Genomic DNA, 17,975 nt, shown 5'->3' with positions numbered 1-17,975 from the left:
AGTGCGGGGTAGCAGCCAGCAGACAGGCCTGTGGCAGCCAGGGGGATGATGAGGATGGTGCCCTCTCCAGGGTTATGTCACCAGTGGGAAATGGTGATGATACAGGGCATGATCCAGTGCTCAAAGTGGAGGGTAGCCCCTATGGCTGAGCTCCCAGCTGATGCAAACACACAAGCCACGTGGTGCTGAAGTGACAGTGAATTTGGGGACAGCCATGCTAGAACTTACTCCTCAGGGTCCCCCAGGACTGGCCACAGTGCTGTCCACCTTTGGGACCAAGCGTCTGCGGCCTTATCGGGGTGCAGAGCCCTTTCATGTCAGGCTGGCGGACAGCAAGCAGAGCTGATGAGGACCTGTCCCCAGATGACAGCCGCCTGGTGCTGACAGCAGCTGTAGGGCCCATTCTTAAATTAGACAAGTCCCCCTCCCCCTGGCCAGCACTCCTGGCCCTGCCCCATGGCTGGACATAGCTTGGGACATCACAACCCACAGCACTTTGCATGGCCAGCATGACCCACACATACATGTGCACACACCTGTCAGCACACACCATTCCCTCAGGGAGGGCTGGTCATCCCTTGGGCACTGACAGCTGGGAGAGGGATGGATGGATGGATGGATGGATGGATGGATGGATGGATGGATGGATGGACAGATGGGTGGGTAGATCTCTGGATAGACAGGTAGGTGTGGGGCTGGATGGGAAGAGTAATGTATGCTTTTGTTGATGGATGGATGGATTTGTGTACAGACAGCTCAGCAGATGGATAGAGAGATGGGATGGCTGTGAGAAAGCTACTTACGAGTGTGGATGGATGGATGGATGGATGGATGGATGGATGGACAGAAGAAAGGATGGTCCTAGCAGCACCCTTTAGTGAGCTCATGTAATTCTGGATGTTGTTGCTCTTTCCAAACAACCTAAGTTTCACACAGCATCTGTCCTGGGAGAGAAGGGAACATCCACGTCCCATGGGGAGAAAATTTGCTGTTCTCGCTGCACAACAATTTGAGGGCCCGACCTTGTGCTGCTGCAGCAGTGCACCCTCACTGCTAGCACAGAATCCACTCTCCACTGGCCAAAGAGGAAACTGAGGCCAAGGAAACTGGCTTGCAGAGCAACAAAGCTGAAACCACCCCTCTTCACGGAGGCATGGGTCTGTGGCCAATCCCACTCATTCCAGCTCCCCACACATCCATCTGTCCATCCATGGGAAGGACACGCATATCTGGGCTGCAAGCGATGCCGCTGTCCTTGGGCCCCTGCGGGCTGTAAACATGATGTCATGTGGCAGCATACACAGCCTGCTCTGTGCACGGGTCCCCGAATGGGCTTCACAACTTCTGCGTGGGAGGCATCGACCATGGCCCACAGCCAAGGGAACTGGAGTCAGGAGATAAAATCAGGTTTGCTTTAGGCTGGAGCAAATAGCCTTTTGCAGGAGGAGTAAGGGACAGGGAGAGCAGATGGAAAAGAGGAGACACCTCCCTGTCTTGGAGAGTTTGGCAGGGAGCAGAGGTGATGCGGGAAACTCTAGGAAAGCCCGGCACTGGTCTCGGGTCGGCTCCCTTTGCTCCTACTTGACTTAGAATAACTCCGTAGGCACTTGAAGTCACTAATCAGCCAGGACCACTTGAGAGCAGCCTGGGGCTGCCTCCCACCTCCTGTGATAACAGCATGCCAGCCCCGGGTTCTCTCCGGCATCCCACTCTCACGTCCTCGCGGAAAGGTCCTGGCCCACCAGGGTCCCTTGGGGCACAAAGCAGGGGGAGCCTGAATCAGAGCATTCTGCCAGGTGCTGAGCCCTCCATGGTGGTCATGGGGGACACACCATCATGCTGGTTGATCTGCCTCTTGTTGCAAAGGCTTTGTGCTGCCCCCAGGCCTCTGCCCAGGTCTGAGGGGTCAGACAGAGGGAAAGGAGGGGAAGGAAACCTTTGGGAGAGGGCCAAGAGGGTCCCACTTGAACTTTTTGTGTTGGAGAAGAGCAGCTGTCTCCAGACCTGGTATCTGTCCATGTTCCTCTTGATCTCCCCATGTCCCCTTTTGCAGCCCCACTGGCCCCAGCATGGCTCATGACTCAGGCAGTGACAGTGTGGTGACACACAGTTGTTGTAACAAGCTATCTCCAGTCCAGTGCTCTGGGCTGTTTACAGTCCTCAGGACCCAGGATCAGCCTTCTCACAGCCTGGGCTTTCCTGGGGATGATTAAAGGGATGCCCTCCCCTGGGACACCCCACTTCCTCCCCCCCATCTGTGGGAGAGCAAATCGGGGTCAGTGGATGCAACTCTGGGAAAGATTTCCAGCTCCTGGGTGACACTGCACAAGTCACATAAAGGAGCTGTCCCTCCCTCTGAGGAGGACCAGCAGCCAGGACCCTCCATAAGCAGCATGTGGTGGATAGTTGAGGGACAGAGAGGCAAGGGGTCCCACAGTACCTGTATGTGCACCCACAGGTCCCACCAGTGAGATGAGGTCGGACCTGACAATGGGTCTGTGGGATGAGTACAGTCACAGCATCCCTGGGGCAAAGTGACAACAGGATGTGACCTGCCACCCCCGGCTCCACATCCCCACGGCTGAAGACATCATTTGCTCTCCCGCCTCTGCTGCGCTTGTCGCCAAGCTGGACTGGCTCCGCACTGGGGGACCTCCCAGGAGCTGGCGGTATCCCCGGCTCCACGCGGCATCCTCCGGCCGCGGATGGGTCATGGCTCAGCCTGTTCCCTTCAGAAGTCCCCGCCGGGCGACTCTGAGAGGGGCTGATTCACCCAACCCTCCCGGCCCCCTTCAGCACGGCCTCCCCCATAACCCTGGCAGTGGCCCCGGCGGAGCCCCCGGCCGGTCCCGTCGCCGCTCCCGCCGTCCGAGGACGGGGAGCACAGCCTAGCGGCAGGAGCGGGAAGTAGCCGGGATAACGGCGCCCGGCTCCGTGTCCCGAGCAGGTTGCGGGGCATCGGGAACCGGCCTGGGGAGTCGCTGCGGTGGTACAATCTGCCCTTCCACAAGGCCGAGTGAGAGGTCCTGAACACAGGTCGGGGCGACCCTAGCACCAGTTTTGTCTGAGGGATGAATGGATGGATGGATGGATGGATGGACGGACGGAGAGCTGCCCTGCAGAGAAGGAGTCAGGCAGGGGCACTGGGGGATCAAAAACAGTAAATGAGCCGACAACGTGCACTTGCAGATCATGTCCGAGACTGGAAAATAGGAAGCCTGCCCAGCAGGACAAGGAAGGTGGTTGCTCCTGCTCCACTCCATACTTGTAAGAACCCACTTGGAGTAGAGCAGCTCTGGGGTCCTCAGTACGAGAGGCATGAACCTGTTGGAGCAAGTTCAGACAAGCCAGACAAGGCTACAAAATGATCAGGAGCACCTCTCCCGTGAAGATAGGCTGAGACATTTTTGTTGTCCAAACTGGAGAAAGCTCAGGAACATCTTATTGCAACCTTTCAATATATAAACGGGCTTATGAGAAAGATGAAGAGAGACCTTTTACCAGGAACTGTCATTTTCATTCTTTTTGCAAGAAGCAGTTGTTTCAAACTGAAAGAGGTCACGGGGTTCCACTGCCCGGCAAGGGGAAGCACAGTTACAGCAGGCTGGGAGAAGCCAAGACATCCTCTGCCAGGGGGAGTGAGAGCTACAAGGCCTCAGTTTCCCAGGCTGGGAAGCTCACAGAAGTCCTCAGGCAGGGGCTTTCCTGCTGCACCGGCTCTGAACCCAGCCGAGGCAGGGCAAGTGACAGAGCTGGCTGTGAGCAACCATGAGATGGCAGCAGGCACTCGTTCTTGGTTGTCCCAGCCTGGGGTGCCTCAGGGGTGTCTACAGGCACGGGGGTGCCTGTGTCCTGCACCCCAGTCCCAGCCCCGCTGGCAGGGAGCACATAAAGCATCAGCCTGGAGCCCAGCGTGGGACACTCTCACTGCCCTGGTGAGACAGGACTGAGGGCCAGAGCAGCCACTCATGGGGCTCTCAGATACCTGCCCAGCCTCACATAGCCTCTCTGTCCAGGACCTTGTACCCAATGCCCGATAAGAGGGGTTAATGATCAGCACTGGTGTCCCAGAGATACGGTGCTGGACACCCTTGGAGTGACACCTGGACAGAGTACTGCGTGCCCCACTGTCCCAGGCTGGCCAGAGCAGACACGTCCTTCATGCATGGTCCCAGCCACCCCAGTAGGGTCCTGCTCATGGGCTGGACGGCTTGGCCTGCACCAGCTTGAGGCAGGAGCTGGCACTGTTCTCTCCCTGGCATGAAAACATACCAAACCTCCCTCCAGTTTGTTGCCATCCATGGCTGGCAGTGCCTGGAGGAAGTGTTGAGAGAGGGCCTGAGACAGTTTGGACCCAGCTCCCCACGGCACGATCCTGCACTGCTGTGGGACAAGGCAGACACAGGGGGGTGACAGGCAGGGAACAGAAGGAGGGCAGGAGGGCTCAGTCCAGGAGGGCAAGCAGACCTAAAGAGCAGGCCCAGTGGTGAACCTGGAACTGATGCAAGGTGTGCAGGGTCTGGGATGTGGTACCCAGTGCCACAGTGCAATGCCAGTGCTGGCACATGTTGTGACCTGGACGGTGCTGTGCCCAGTCCTCGTGCCCGTGCCTGGTGTGCAATGCCTAGCACCCACTGCCTATGTGCAATGCCCAGGATACAGCACTTGGTGCCACAGGCTCCGTTGTACCTGCCGTGCCATGCCATGCTGGCTGCCAGCTGCCTTGTGCATAGTTCCACCACGCACAACACCTGGCACCCAGTACCTGCTACACGGCACTGGGCACCGTTGATGCCAATCCCAGTACCCAGCACCCGGTGCCTGGTTTGTGATGCTGCTGAGCAGTCACCAATGTCCAGTATTTGGTGTACGGCTCATGGTACCCAGTGTGCTGTACCCAGTACGTAGCACGCTGCAGCCGGTCTCCACGGCCCGGTAGAAGGTGTGCCGCAGCCGGCACAAGGCACACGGTATCGACTGCCCCGTGCCCGGTCCCCGCTGAGCAGCAGCCGGTACCCCGCACCCAGAGCGCAGCAGCCGGGGCCAGTAGCCGTTGCGCAACGCACCGGGTGCGCGATTCTCTATCCCCGGTGCGCGGTACCCAGCGCGCGATGCTCAGTCCCCGGCGCCGGTGCCCGGTCGCCGCCCCCGCGCCGCCCTCCGCACCGCCCCCGGTGCCGCCCCCCACCACCCTCGGTGCCTCCCCGCCCCGCCCCGTCCCGTGCGCTGCCGACGGAGCATGGCGGGCCCGAGCAGCGGGGCCCGGTGGCCGCTGCTGCCGCTGCTCCTGCGCCCCCGCCCGCCGCCGCCGCGCAGCAGCCCGGGACCGCCGCGCAGGACCGGCGGCTCGGCGGCAGCGGCGGCGGGGCCGGCGCGGCTGAAGGGACCGGAGGAGCTACCGGGGCCGGGGCTGTTCCGTACTTTCGTCTGGCTGTTCCTGCGGGGCTACCTGCTGCACACGCACCGGCTGCAGGTGCGCCGGGGCAGCCCGGCCCGGGGGCTGCGGGCGTGCGGGGGTCGGGCTGCGTGGGGGCCTGGCGACCCTGCACGGGGATGTAGGTGGGGGAGGAGGGTAACGAGGGGTGCGTGGGATGGAGGGGCTTCCGGGGGGGCTGCAGGGAGGGTGCTGTACCCGGAGGGGCTTTGCAATGGGTGGGCTGCGGGCTGGGGACAAGGGGAGATGGGCTCCAGTGAGGGGATTAGCTGCCGACAAGTGACGGCAGGGAGTTGAGCGGGGGTGGCAGAGCAGGAGAGCAGAGGGGCTGGGCGGTGGGGGGCAACCGGCACCGTAGAGTGATGCTGGGGCCAGCAGGCAGAGAGGGGCCATCAAAACCGAGTGACCTCGAGAGGGTCCAGCCAGCCCAGGGCCGCTCCAGCATCCCCGAGCCGGCCAGGCAGCTGAGGGCAAAGGTTCGGGGGCATCTCACAGGGTCTTAGCATCCCTGGGCTCCCGGCTGTGACAGCTGGAGGGAGCAGCGGTTTTGGGTGCAGGTGACTGGGCAGGTTTTTGGGCAGATGATACCAAGGCAGGGGAGGGGTGGACAGAGGTATTTGTTTTCTTCTGTCAACACTTCCTCATACGTTGGATGAAGCAAGCAATCGGCTTGGCTGGCTGCAAGCCAGGCGGCATCTTCCAGCGCCCTGGAGCTCTGACCAGCCCGAGAAGCGTGCGGGATCCGGCCTCCCTGGCATCTCAGAGCACCAGGCACTGCTGGTTGGAGAAGGGGTTGTCACAGGACAGTGGGATTTCAGGGTGTAGACACTGGAGCTCCCTCCTGCTCCCTCCTGCCCTTGGGACTCCGATCACAGTCTGGCTTTGCAGAAAGATATCCACATGCTCTGGAGGTGGCTTTCCCCAGATCCAGGCAGCTCTAGAGCTCCTCACAGCCCAGCTCTCCAAGGCCTGCCCTGTGTCAGGTCCTGGCCACCAGCAGATGCTGGTGGGCAGGCTTCAAGCTGGGGTACAGCTGCCCCATGCCCACGAGCTGCCTGCAGTACCGGGGCGGCCATCCCTCCCCCTCCTCCTGCCACCATGCACGAGGAACGTCTCCCCGTGGTGACGAATCCAGCTGAATCCAGGCGCAGGCTGCGATGCAGACAGTCACCAAGGGAGATTGTACCACGTGCATCCCCGCAGCCACGGGGAATGGGGACCAGGGCTTGCCTGCTAAGTCCCCTGCATCCCCCCCATGCTTGGCCATGCTCTGCAGGCGCACTGGCAGTGCCTGGGTGGGATGGAAAGTGGCCTTTGGAGTGGCCCTGTGCAGATCCACTTGCAAAGGGCTGCCCAGCTGCCCCCAAGGGATGCACTTGGAGGTCACGGTGCTCACGGCCAGGGAAAAGGCATGGGACCTGTGCCTGCAGACAAGGAGAGGGGAGCTGCAACCAACAGGGCTCAGAGCAGGGCTGAGGTTGGTGAACATCCCCTAGCTGGCTCGTGAGCCTGTGGCCCCAGGGCTATGTCTGGACGTGACAGCCTGTTCTGGGAGCAGCCCAGTCATGCCCTAGCCTGGTGCTGCCCTCCCAGTGCTGATCATTAACCACCCTTACTGGATGATGAGTTCAAGGACCCACTCAGTGACTGTTGTCCCCAGATTAAGCAGAGCTGGGGCCATGCTGGAAGCAGCAGGACTTAGTCCTGCTGGTGGTTGCTGCAATGGTCCTGCATCTCAGCACAGTCCTGTGCTTGGCAGTTGTCTCTGTCCCTGCTGTCCTTTCTTGGTCTTCCTTCCCCAAAAGACCCACCAGCCTCTCTCTGCATCTCTGGGGTGGGTGAAGGATGTACCAGTCTGCTGAGGGGTCAGTGCCTCGTGTACTTAGTGCTGGGAGAGGAAATGAGCCCGGAGACACCAGCCCAGGCCATCTGCAGAGCACTTCAAGGATGCTGCCAGCTTGGGGGTGTCAGAGGCAGGTGCTTGAGCAGAGGTGATGCTGAGGGGTCCATGGGATGGGTGCAGACAGGCACATTCAGGGCAGCGTTGGGGCAGGGACGATCTGACCCAGCTTGTCCCATTGACCTTGCCATGCTTTGTGCATCACAGGTGATATCCCGACGCCTTTATGGACCTATCTGGAAGTCAACCTTCGGACATTATAGGAACATCAACATTGGGAGCCCAGTGGTGCTGGAGCAGCTGCTCCGGCAAGAGGGCAAGTACCCCATGCGGAGCGACATGGCCCTGTGGAAGGAGCACCGGGACACCCGGCGCCTGCCCTACGGACCCTTCACCGAGTGAGTCCTGCCCTGGCTGTGCTCTCTGGGGCAGCATACATCTCCTGCCCCTTCCTTAGGTGTAGGGCCCAGGTGGCAGTTTGCATTACTCCCACTCCTGCAAGCTGCCTGTCCCCACCAAGTAGAAGGGCATGGCCACGGCGGGCGGAATGACCCCTGGGATGGTTCCAGCCTGGGGTGGGGAGTGTGCACACAGGGACTGGGGAACTGCTGCCAGCCACTGCCCCCTGCCCATCCATGCCCCCAGCACTGAACCTCATCCCCATCCAGGGAAGGGGAGCGCTGGTACCGCCTGCGCCAGGTCCTCAACAAGCGGCTGCTGAAGCCCTCGGAGGCGCTGCTGTACGCGGATGCCATCGGGGAGGTGGTGTCAGACCTGATGGTGCGGCTGCGGGAGGAGCGAAGCCGCAGCCCCTCGGGGGTGCTGGTGGGGGACGTGGCCAACCTGCTCTACCGCTTTGCCCTGGAAGGTAGGGGTGTCCTCTCCCTCACCCCTGCCCTGTCCCACTCTTCCTATTCCCCTGGAGGTCTGGATGCTGTTTGTCCCCCACAGGCATCTCTTATATCCTCTTCGAGACCCGCATCGGGTGCCTCAAGCAGCAGGTCCCTGCTGAGACCCAGCACTTCATTGACTCCATCAACCTCATGTTCAAGAACTCCATCTTTGCCACTGTCCTGCCCCGATGGAGCCGCAAGGTGCTGCCCTTCTGGGACCGTTACCTGGACAGCTGGGACACCATCTTTGCCTTTGGTGAGCGGTGACGATGGGGGTCCAGTGTGGTGGCACTGGACTCCCTAAAGACCTTCTAAAGCGGGGCAGTCCCTGGCCAAATGTCTTTTTGGCAGCCCTCGCTCTGTCAGCTCTGGTTCCCACTCTCTGTCCCTGCAGGCAAGACACTGATTGACCGAAAGATGGAGGAGCTGGAGGGGCAGGTGGAGCGTGGCAAGGAGGTGTCCGGCTACCTGAGTTACCTGCTGGCCAGTGGCAGACTCAGCCTAGATGAAGTCTATGGCAGCGTGGCCGAGTTGCTGCTGGCCGGTGTGGACACGGTGAGAGCCAGGCAGCTGCTGCCAGGGGATCCCTGCTGAGCTCCATGGCCAGGGGAACCCATGGGGACATGCTCCACCCAGCCCTTGCGAGCTCTAGCCCTGTTGGGGCTGACACCCCACAGGGGCAAACCCTCAGGGATTGGTCAGTACAGACCCTGTCCTCTGCTCTGCTGCGTATCCTGCTCCCTGCCTCCCTCTCCCCTGTGCTTGCTGCCCCTCACCCCTGACTTTTCTGCACACCAGAGCAGGGGCTCTCTGGTGCCGTACTGATGCTGTACTTAGCACAAAACTGCTCAGGTACTGGCCCCAGTTCCTTCACTTCCCCTGGTGCTCTACTCCCCCAGACCTCCAACACGCTGTCCTGGGCTTTGTACCACCTCTCCCGGGACCCAGACATCCAGGAGACCCTGTACCAGGAGCTGAAAGCTGTTGTGCCTGCCGACCGGTTTCCTGCTGCTGAGGATATCCCCAAGTTGCCGATGCTTCGGGCCATTATCAAGGAGACTCTGAGGTACATCCCAGCCTTGTCCCTGCCCTGAGGTCCTGGTCACCAGCCCCTTCTCCAGGGGGAATGCACCAACCAGGCAAAATGCAAGGCTGGATTTCAGTCCCTCTGGACTGCAAATATCCACCTCCCCGCCAGGGAGCTGCTGAGCCTTGTCCTGCCTGCATCTCACTCTTTTTGGGATCTCCAGATGAGTTCTGCTCCCCCACTAATGCTCTCCATATCCCAGAGTCTACCCTGTGGTGCCCACCAACGCCAGGGTCTTCTATGAGAAGGACATTGTCATCGGAGACTACCTCTTCCCCAAGAATGTGAGTGGGGGCCTTGCCGTGGGGAGCCCCACTGAACTCAGTGGGGCCAGGTGGGGTCATTAAACCCCAGTTCCCGCCCTGCAGACCCTGTTTGTCCTGGCGCACTACGCCATGTCCCATGATGAGACCTACTTCCCCGAGCCTGAGCGGTTCCTGCCCCAGCGCTGGCTCCGGGGACACGGCTCCCCTCACCACCCCTTCAGCTCCATCCCCTTCGGCTACGGGGTTCGTGCGTGTGTCGGACGCCGCATCGCTGAGCTGGAAATGCACCTGGCCCTTGCCAGGGTAAGTAGGGATTCCTCCACTTCAGGTATCTTGCCATGAGCTGGGATGGGGGTCCCAGGGAATCCCCGAGGCACTGCCAACCCCGCTTCTCCCCACAGATGATCCAGGCATTTGAGGTGAGGCCGGACCCCCGTGGCGTAGAAGTGACATCTGTGTCCCGCATTGTCCTGGTGGCTGACAAGCCCATCAACCTGGAATTCATCGCTCGCCCAGGAGCCCCCTGACTGCACGTCCACCCTCCACCAAATGGAGATCCCCCTTACTGCCCCACAAGGAGGACAGGAAGGCAAACCCCTTCCCTGGCCAGCTTGGGCCAGGGGGCTCACAGCCCCACAGTGGGAAAGGTGGGGGGGATGAGAGATTGCCCCCAAATCACCCCTGGGCCACTAGTAGCCCCCTGCCCAAAATCAGCAGGAGGCTTGGGGAACTGCTGTGCCTTTGACACACTGCAGGGGGGTTGTGTCCCCCCCCATCCCGTGCCCAGCTGGGCTGCATCAGGAACCTGGGAGCTCTTTTGGGGCTGGGGGAAAGCAGGGAGGGGGCTTGCAGCCATTCGGTGTCTCCTTCGTCCTGTCCTTGTGTAGCTGCGCGTGGATCTGTGCCTGGAGCCAGGACACCTGGGTCCTCTCTGAACAGCTGACCTTGGCCTCAGAAACTTCTCTGTGCCTCACTTTTCCCCTTGCCCCCAGGGGAGGGTTGAGTGCTGGTGGTATTTGGGGTTTGCGCCTTTCCCAAGGGACAGAGCCAGCCCCGGTCCTGGGAAAGCACAGCAACAACACAGCACATTCCTCATGATGGGAGGAGGCCTGTCACCACCCAGCACTGGTATTGTGTCCCCTGGCAGAGCCAGCCAGCACAGGAGGGGTGTTTAGTTCCTGGGACTTTCCACTGTCAGCCATTATTGCACTGAGATGCTGATACGGGGTCGCAGGAATGGCAGGGCTCGCTGCAGGCAAAGCAGGAGGAGAAAGATCAGCTCAGCATCCCCTACCCCCAACCCAGGACCACTGCAAGGCTCACAGCTGGTAGCAGCCACAGGCAGGGGATGCATTGCCATTTGCCCAGAGTCCTCAAGGGATGGAGCAGGGGATATTTTTAACAGTGAACCCCTCATACTTTCCTTCTTCTTGGACTGAGAGAAGCAGCAGGCAGAAACCTTGCTGGTACCAAAGTTCTGTCCCTCAGTGTGTCCCCGAAGGGACCTACACATCACCAAGATGATTAAGACTCCATGCCCTGTGTCCCCATGCCCTCGGTTCTACCCACATGTGCCACAAGGCACTACTCTGCCAGTGCCAAACTTGCTGGCAAGCAACCAGTACCCCTCCCCAGCCTGGTTCTCTCCAGAGGAGTCATTCCCAGCTTTACCCCAGAAAGGCAAGAGGCAGTTCTTGGATCAGGATGTTTTGTTACAGCAAGGCTGAACAGACTAACAAATAAATAATCCCCTGCCCACCCCAAAATGTGCACAGGGTTTCCATGCAAGTGCCCATCCAGCTGCCAGCTCTGGCACAGACTGTGCCGTGGCCAGAGAGCTCCAGCCCTGTATGACCCTAAAATAAAAAAGCTGTGTGTGCAGCTGAGCCTATGCTACCAGGCACCGAGCACAGACAGTGGGACTGTGTTCACTAGGAGGGAGCCACAATAGAAACACTCAGATCCATCGGCAGGATGGCAGAGGGGTGGCCAGGTCCTCTGGGGCTATGTGGGTCTCTGCATGTTGCAGCCCCTCCAGCATAGTGCCCACTGAGCATCACTGTGTGCTCACTGGCAGGAGGCACCCCTGGGTCCCATTTTCAGTGTTTCTGCCTCTCCGAGACTGGCAGGATCTAGCCCAGGACTCAAGACGAGCCCGAGGAGTGGGGTGAACAGGCATGTCCTCCCCACAGAGAGCCTTCGGGCCCAAGCCTCCTTCTCACAGGTCACGCAAGAGATCCCCGAGTCAGACAAGACAGTGGCATTTCCCTGGTGTCTTCAGAGTGAGGATCGATCGATGCCTGTGGGGCAAGAGAGCGTGTGAGACCATAACCCCAAATCAGTGCTGGACCATGCACCCTGTGACATGGCCCCTCCAACCATCCCAGTGGACACTGAGGTCTTTCCTCCGTTCCTTGCTTGTATGCAAGCCCTGGGGTAGGAGGGAGGGCAGCTTGGCTGGAGTGGGCCATCTCAGTGGCCCCCTGCAGCTCCTGACACAGCCACCCCTGTGAGCATCAGGGATAGGGTGAGCAATCACACTGGAATGGGGGGAATGGGGGCAAGGGGGATATCCCATGTATGGGTAACACATACCATTCCCAGTCCCCTTCTGTGCAGAGCAGCTGGGCACTGCTGGTAGGCACAGGCCTGTCCCAACCCATTGCCCACCACCACCCCATACAGCATAATTACCTTTGGGAAGCAGTTGGGAACTGGAGCCAGCTCCCCGCTCCTCATTTCACCCCTAAAGAGGTGCCACAGTGGGTGCCAGGACCGTGCCCATCCATAGCCAGTGAGGATTCACCAGGCAGTGGGTGAGCAGAGCCAGCTGCAGGTGGCCAGGCAGTGTGGTTCCAGTGCCACCTGGGAGTGAGCCCTGTCTCTGGAACAGACAGTTTTGGGGCTGCTGCAAGTGGAGGGGGCGGGGGGCTCTGCCAGCTGGGACCCATGGGCTGGCCACATTTTGCTTATGGCTAGTGGTGGGCAGCATGTCTGGGGTGTGTGAGTGAGGGTCTGTCCGCTCTGTGTCCCTTGGGAATGGCACTGGAGGTGCTCAGGTCTTGGGGGGGGGCAGGGGGGTGGGAATGAAGCAAGATCAAAAATAGGCTTTTGTCTTGGGGTGCATCACACCCCAAAACCTTCAACCAGCCTAAAGCCCAGAGACCTGCAAAACCTGCATTCCACACGTCGCCTGAATGGGGCTCTGGCAGAGTGTCTCCATGGAAGGTGCCCCCATCCTTCCTCACAGTCACCAGGGATCCCCTGTGATCCTTGTGTACCCCTGGGACAAGCAGCATCTGGGTCCTGCTGTCCCCGCCTGGGCACCCAGCGCTGCCAGACCCCAGTCCCAGATTCCTCCATCCCCCAGGACCACTTTGGATGGGGCAGAGGCAGGTGACCCAGCAAGAGGGAGGGGACAGGCACACAGCAATGAGGGGGTGGGGCCTACCTGAAGTGGAGAGAAATTGAGGGTGCAAGTGGAGAAAGATGGAGCACCGTGGGCTAAGAGTTAAGAGCATCAATACCTGCAGGAGTGAGCACAAGGGCCTGCAGGATGTCAGAGAGGGAGACGATGCCCCGCGGGTATTGGTTCTCATCCACCAGAACCAGGCGATGGACCTGTGGGTGCAGGCAGAGCATCACAGGCAGGCTGGGCAGCTGGCAGCCGTGGCTGGCACAAGGCACCCCGGCCACTCACCTGCTCCTTGGCAATGCGGTCAATTATGTCCTCCATAGGTTCATGGGGGTAGCAGGTGAGGACCCCCTCCAGGCAGACAGTGCGTTGCCGCAGTGCCTCCCTCACACTGATGTCCAGGTTGTTGTAGGTCTTCTGGGCTGCCAGGTGCTGTGATAGATGTGTCCCCATTCAGTGCCCCAAGGTGTCCCTGCACCCCGTTGTGCCAACACAGAAGGGACACTGAGCCCAGGAGATGCACAGAGCAGATGTGCACTGCCACACGCATGACAATGCATATGGGGTGGGTTTGCAATGGCACAGACAGGTATAAGCACCCCACCAGTATATGCAAGGGGCCAAACTTGAGCCTGGGCATGCACACACGCAGGGTACTCACAATGACGTCAAACCGCGAGTACAGGCCAACCACTTGCCCTGCAAAGAGAAGCAGTGCAGGGGCTGCTAAAGGAGCTCTAGGCACCACCTGCCATGCTCCTCTCACACCCCAAGGGGCAGCCCAAGGGCCAGAAGAGGGGTTTTGGGTAGGGATGGTGCTGTAGGTGCTAGCAGAGGGACATGAGGACGTCACTTTTTCCCTCCCCAGGTACCAGCATCATTGATGACAGGCAAGGCGGAGACCCGGCGATCCACAAAAATCTCCAAGGCAGTGTGGATTGGGGCAGTCTCAGCCACGACGGCCAGATCACGGAAGGTGCCAATGCATAGTTCCTGCACTGTTTTCTTCAGGAAGCGTGGCTTGGGGATGGTAGAAGCCTTCAATGGGACAGGGCAGGGCTGGGCTGGCACCTGCATGTACCTTGACAGCCTTGCCTGTGACACCAGCCATGAGTGTGCACAAACAGCCCCAGCACTCACAAAGATGTGGAGAAACTTGAGGATGCGCTTGTGCGTCAGGATGTGCAGGACATTGCCCGAGACAGGCTCAATGACAGGTAGGCGGTGGATTTTGTGCTTGATCAGGGAGTAGACAGCATCGAAGAGGCTGTGGGTGATGCGGACATCGTGGTGGGATAGGGCTGCTTTCAGGTGCACACACACCCCCACTCCAAGGGGTGTGCTCTACCCCAGTGGACAGGCTCTCACCTATTGCTCGGAGAGATGTAGACCAGTGGCTGGAGGGAGCCCTGCAGGTACACCTCTGCCAAGGGAGAGAGCTATGAGAGGAGGTCCTCCAGCTCTCTTTTGCAGCCCCACTACTTCAGAGCCCACCTCCATGCCCCATATGACAACATCAGCCCAGCCACCCACATGATTTTTACCTCTCCAGGTCTCAATCTTGTGCTCCTCCACCTCGTAGATCTGAACCTGGAGGCAGGGAAATGCCCAGGTCATGGTGGTTCCATGGGGAACTGAGGGCACTCTGAGACACTGCCCCCTTCCTTGGGCATCACACTCCATCACCCAAACACATTTTGGGGGCCAAGCAGGGGAGCAACAAGTGGATGCTGGTCTGGCCCAGAATCATCCCCTAGTCATTGTCTAGCGATTAAGAAAGGACCAGGAGTGGTGGGGACAGCCGCTCCCTGCCCCATGCATTCCCTGATCCCCCAAGCCCGCCTCACGGCACTCACCAAAGGTGAGCGGTAGTAGCGGTGGAGGATGTTGATGAAGTCAGTGATGGTGAGCATCCCTGTGGAGATATGTGGGGCTGGCAGTGCTGCCTGTACCCTCTCTGCCAGGCAGGGGATGGGGCCATGCATTGCTTCTGCACTCACCCACAAAGCTCTGAGTCTTGCTGTCCCAGAGAGGGGCAGCACGAACCCCGTTGGCCACCAGTGCCAAAAAGGCTTTCTTGATCTGCTGGCAGAGTGCAGAGGGGTTCAGAGGACCCCAAGCCTGCTTCTTCGCTGCCCATCCCCACTCATTCCCCAGGTTATCACCTCCAGGGAGATGTCAAAGACAACAAGCTTGCAGCTGGTGGGGATAGCATCATAACAGCAGTGGCTCCTCAAGAAGTGCATGTAGACCTCGGCATCAGGGTTCTGAAACTCGGTCTCTGGGCCTAGCCCCAGTATCTCATTTCCCAGTGTGAAGGTTACAGGTCTCCTGTATTCTTCCTCCTCCTCTTCCTCCTCCCCAGGGCATACAGCCTTTGGAAACCCTGCAGGCAAAGTCACCCCAGCCCTAGCCAGTTAGCTGAGCTGCTGGGTCTCAGCACCCTCCTGCCTGGGGGGAGCAGGGGATGCTCCCGACAGAGTCCCCCTGTTCCCTATTCCACAGGGGCAGCACATAGCGGTTCTCCAGCCTGGGGCAGACTCCAGTTGAGGAGAGGGGTATGGGCAGGGTGGGCAGAGGACCAATGCACTTGTCACATGGTAAGGCAGTCCCCACTCCTACACATCTAGACTTTTCCTGCTACCCACCTTCCTCCTCAGGGCACACAACAGCATCCAGCAGCGCCACCTGAGAGGGCACACAGTGAGGAGGGGTCAGCAGGAGTCAAGGCAGTCTTTTCCCCATCCATGGATTCTGCCTGCACCCACCCAGCTGCTCTGGCCCACCCAAGCCAGGCAGAGAGAACTGTCTTTTCAGGGTGGGGATGTGGGCACCTTCCACCAGCCCAGGACCCCCAGAGCCTGCAGTCGCCGTGGCGGCTCCAGTCCAGGACACCCAGCTTGTCCTCCTGCTCTGGGGAGACAGCAGGGGTCTCCAGAGCAGGACAAGGGTGGCAGGACATGGGTGACAGGACCTCCTGCCTTCTCTCTCTGCTGTTGGAGCCGAGCATGTCCCACAGCGGCTCTGTGCCCATCCTCTCCCAGTCCCAAAGTGAAAATTCCGTTCTTGCTTCTTCCCGTGCAGAGAGCCTCGCCAACCCCACTGGCCCCTCCCGGGTCATCCCAGGAAACCTACATTAACAAAGCGGCAGCCCAAGGAAGAAGGGAGTCCACAGGGCCGGATGGCTGACCCCGTTTCCCCAGTCCCCAGGAGACCCTACATAGCAGAGCAGCACGTGCAGAGGGAAGAGCTACCCCGGCCACAAACCTTCCTGACAGAGCCGAAGTTTACAGGCCACCCTAAAATAATGAAGGCGCAGAGACAGGGACAACTCCCTAAGGAGCCTAGAGCCAACACCGAGAAGGAAGAGACCCTGCACCACCTGGCCCAACCGTTCCCAAGGGGCTTGGCACAGCTGGGACAAGGACGTCCTTGCTCCCAGGGCTGCATATCCGTGGGAAGGGGCTCGTCAGCCGCCCACATTCTCCCACCCCCGGGGTGGCCTGTCCCCAATCGGGGGTCTGTCGGGCCGCGCCCCCCACCCAGCCTTACGGTACCTGGGACGCGGCAGAGCCACGGAGCTGCTCCATGCTATCTGCGGGGCAGCGCTGCTATTCTGGGCCCGCGGCTGGCGTGGCCCTGGCAGATAGAGTGTCAGCAAGCAATGCCAGCCATGCCCCCACTGCCACCGCCGCGGGGGGGGGGACACGGCCGACACCACCGAGCAGCGCCCGCAGCCACCTCGCAGCCTCGGGCTGAACTAAGTGGTCGCGGCCCCGGGGGCAGCGCTGGCCCTGGGGACCCGAGGGAGGGGGCTATGGAGGGATGGCTGGGGGCAGAGAGCGGAAGGACACCCCGCTCCGCGGACCCCCGTCCCCTAGGAGCGGTGCTCTGCGCCGCCGGGACGCGGTCCAGCCTGCCCGGTGCTGCCCCGCCCCGTCGCGGTGGGGGCCACAGCGTTCCCCTCTCCACGGGGATGCTGGAGAACCACCGGGTCCAGCATGGCCTGGGTGGATGCGGACCCTTTGTCCTCGACGCTGCCCAGCCCTGCCGATCCTGTCCGGGATCCTGCTGCAGCTCACTGTCCGCGGCGACCCTGGTCCCACGGCGGGGGCAGCCCGACCTGCGGGGTAACCTCCTTCCTTGCCGCGGGGCCACCTCCTCCTGCTCGCCCTCTGCTCGCTCCCGGCTCCGTTTTCTATTTCTGGGAGGCTGTCGGGCTGGCTGCAGGGTTGGTGGCTACAGGGCCAAAGGGGCAGGTCTCTGGCTGCAGGGGACAGCTGGATACAGGCCCATGGCGGGGTTCAAGGAGTTCCCTGGTGCTGCCTCACAGCAGGCAGGGAGAGGAGGGACGAGGCCGTGGCCTCGGTGCTGGCTCACAGGGTGGCCCAAATCCCGCAGTGGTGCAGGGGCCCATGGGGCCAGACCCTTACAGCTGTGCTGTGCAGAGCAGCCTGGCTCCAGCCTGGCCATCACGGGTGCTGGCAGCAGGGAAGGGAGCAGGCATCTCCACTTTCGGAGGCTATTTTCAGGTGCTGGAGAGAAGCCGAGGAGAGATGAGATTGTCACCAAGGAGACCAGAGAAACAGGGCCCAGCACTGGGAAATGGTGGGCTGTGAGGAGAGGGAAGTGAAGGCCTCTCTAACAGGCCCAGGGCCCACACACCAGCACCTCCTCTGGGCCCCAAGAACCTGCCCATGCATCCAGCATTCACCTGTCATACTGGGGGGACAGAACCCTGAACCAGCAAAGGCCAGCTCTGGGCACCCAACCCTTCCTACCCTTCTTGTAAGGCTGGACTGCACTGTTCCCCTTGATTAATGATGCATAGGATAGTCCCTGAGACATAAGGAAGACTCCAGACCAAAGCAGTTATGCTGAGAGCTGCTTTTCCATGCAGGGGGGTATGTTTACCTGCCATAGGGCAGCAAGAATTACCCCAAGCTCTGGGAAGGACAGGGAAGTGGGGTGGTAGCACAA

At 60.4% G+C, this 17,975-nt stretch overlaps 2 protein-coding genes across 5 annotated transcripts; one reads left to right on the top strand and one right to left on the bottom strand.

Annotated features, from left to right (window-relative positions):
* The first annotated feature begins 5,215 nt into the window (after positions 1-5,215).
* Positions 5,216-10,538, top strand: CYP27A1 (cytochrome P450 family 27 subfamily A member 1). Its single transcript, XM_068195562.1, has 9 exons — positions 5,216-5,473; positions 7,542-7,732; positions 8,003-8,202; positions 8,286-8,483; positions 8,622-8,782; positions 9,127-9,293; positions 9,517-9,598; positions 9,683-9,883; positions 9,982-10,538. The coding sequence occupies exons 1-9, from the start codon at positions 5,240-5,242 to the stop codon at positions 10,105-10,107; spliced, it is 1,560 nt and encodes a 519-aa protein (XP_068051663.1). The 5' UTR covers positions 5,216-5,239; the 3' UTR covers positions 10,108-10,538.
* A 733-nt stretch (positions 10,539-11,271) lies between these two features.
* On the bottom strand, positions 11,272-16,874 carry PRKAG3 (protein kinase AMP-activated non-catalytic subunit gamma 3). 4 transcript variants are annotated; one of them, XR_011000773.1, is made up of 13 exons: positions 16,553-16,874; positions 15,644-15,683; positions 15,161-15,381; positions 14,996-15,080; positions 14,852-14,910; positions 14,540-14,585; positions 14,364-14,418; positions 14,136-14,262; positions 13,868-14,033; positions 13,657-13,694; positions 13,281-13,427; positions 13,032-13,201; positions 11,272-11,880 (listed from the first exon to the last, which is right to left on the bottom strand). XR_011000773.1 is itself a non-coding variant. In XM_068195565.1 (13 exons), exons 1-13 carry the CDS (start codon positions 16,583-16,585, stop codon positions 11,858-11,860), a joined length of 1,131 nt encoding a protein of 376 aa, XP_068051666.1. In that variant the 5' UTR covers positions 16,586-16,874; the 3' UTR covers positions 11,272-11,857. The 4 variants fall into 4 exon arrangements, 1 of the variants encoding a protein (XP_068051666.1); XR_011000775.1 differs by having other exon boundaries at positions 13,868-14,015; XR_011000774.1 differs by having other exon boundaries at positions 14,996-15,077.
* Positions 16,875-17,975: the final 1,101 nt, after the last annotated feature.

The sequence above is a fragment of the Anomalospiza imberbis genome, chromosome 7 (assembly GCF_031753505.1).
Source record: "Anomalospiza imberbis isolate Cuckoo-Finch-1a 21T00152 chromosome 7, ASM3175350v1, whole genome shotgun sequence".
NCBI classification, from domain to species: Eukaryota; Metazoa; Chordata; class Aves; order Passeriformes; family Viduidae; genus Anomalospiza; species Anomalospiza imberbis.
This window is presented reverse-complemented; position numbering and strand designations above follow the sequence as displayed.

Bases quoted from the DNA above. Each gene is read 5' to 3' on its own strand.
- PRKAG3 (XM_068195565.1), bottom strand. From the start codon at position 16,585: ATGGAGCAGCTCCGTGGCTCTGCCGCGTCCCAG. The intron at 14,419-14,539 runs GTAAAAATCATG...CTCCCTTGGCAG, and splicing joins CAAGATTGAGACCTGGAGAG to AGGTGTACCTGCAGGGCTCC. The intron at 13,428-13,656 runs GTGAGTACCCTG...CATCTATCACAG, and splicing joins ACTCGCGGTTTGACGTCATT to CACCTGGCAGCCCAGAAGAC.
- CYP27A1 (XM_068195562.1), top strand. From the start codon at position 5,240: ATGGCGGGCCCGAGCAGCGGGGCCCGGTGGCCGCTGCTGCCGCTGCTC. The intron at 5,474-7,541 runs GTGCGCCGGGGC...TGTGCATCACAG, and splicing joins TGCACACGCACCGGCTGCAG to GTGATATCCCGACGCCTTTA. The intron at 8,203-8,285 runs GTAGGGGTGTCC...TGTCCCCCACAG, and splicing joins CTACCGCTTTGCCCTGGAAG to GCATCTCTTATATCCTCTTC.